The 1,095-nt window shown below is 38.8% G+C and overlaps 1 protein-coding gene across 1 annotated transcript in view; it reads left to right on the top strand.

Annotated features, from left to right (window-relative positions):
- Positions 1-826, top strand: part of LOC18047615 (probable ribosome biogenesis protein RLP24) — a 2,625-nt gene extending 1,799 nt beyond the window's left edge. The window contains 4 exon segments of the mRNA XM_006441355.2: positions 7-74; positions 76-118; positions 214-350; positions 435-826. Of these exon segments, the coding sequence (XP_006441418.2) occupies positions 7-74; positions 76-118; positions 214-350; positions 435-606 (420 nt within the window). The 3' untranslated portion in view covers positions 607-826.
- The last annotated feature ends 269 nt before the right edge of the window (positions 827-1,095 follow it).

Below are 1,095 nucleotides of genomic sequence, written 5' to 3'. Positions count from 1 at the left end.
TTGTAGATTTTCGCTCTTAGATCCAAATGCACAGACTCAGATGAAAGAAATCTCGTAAAGTAAATGACAAAGGCTACAGCGGCTGCACGGGAAGGATATGACTCAGTGAATATGTTTGGTTTTAGTATCCTGTTTTGCAATCTCTTTTACTTGAACATGTTTATGAGGATTAGTGGTGATTTGTTCTTTTCTTTCCCATTTTCTTACCGTCAGGACTCTACCTTTGAGTTTGAGAGGAAGCGTAATAGGCCAGAGAGATATGACAGAAATCTCGCAGAAAACACTCTGAAGGCAATCAAGAAGATTGATAAAATCAGAGTAGCCAGGGAGGAGAGACATCATAAACTGAGGTTTGTTATCTTCTTATATTATATATTGACATGCATACTAAGGTTCTCTGTCCCAACTGTCATTTGATTGGAATATTCTGGCAGAATGAAGGGAAAGAAAGCCAAGGAGCAGAAAGAGGCTGCGATCGAATTGGAGCAGGGCATCCACCTGGTCAAGGCCCCATCTGTCCTTGCACAGGACCAATCTCTTACTCTTCCAAAGATCAAAGTCAAGGTCCAAGCCCAGGCAGAGGAGAATCAAGCCATGGAAGAGTAATTTTAAATTGGGGACTCTTCTTGCTTCCTCCATCATATTATATCTACCAAAAATTTTGTCCTCAACTCTTTATTTGGGTCTCTGGAAGTGTGTTGTTCGCTGAATCAATTTCAATTCTGCTCACTAGATTAAACACTTTATTTGTTGTTTCGTAGTCAGTTCATTGTAAAAAGTTCTGAATTTCATTGTTTTTGAAAATGTGAATCAACTTATTTCTTCACTTTGTGTTAAATCATCAGTGAAAATGAGAGTTCCTCTCTCTGATAAAACATCAGTGAAAATGAGAGTTCACATGAATGAATTCTGCTATTGTCAGGGCCATTTTTGCTGTTCGTAGCTAAATTGGCACCATCAGCAGACCATCGGCACCTAATCCTTCTGCTGATTGTACTGTGCTGTTGATCTTTTGAAATGATGAACACAAGGTGACAATGTCTTCGGATTGTTTAATCTTTTATTCGGTTTGCTTATTCACTATCTTGTCTGCTA

The sequence above is a fragment of the Citrus clementina genome, unplaced genomic scaffold, assembly GCF_000493195.1.
Source record: "Citrus clementina cultivar Clemenules unplaced genomic scaffold, Citrus_clementina_v1.0 scaffold_3, whole genome shotgun sequence".
Lineage (NCBI taxonomy): Eukaryota > Viridiplantae > Streptophyta > Magnoliopsida > Sapindales > Rutaceae > Citrus > Citrus x clementina.
Note: the sequence above shows the minus strand (reverse complement) of the source record. Positions and strands in the feature narration are given on the sequence as shown.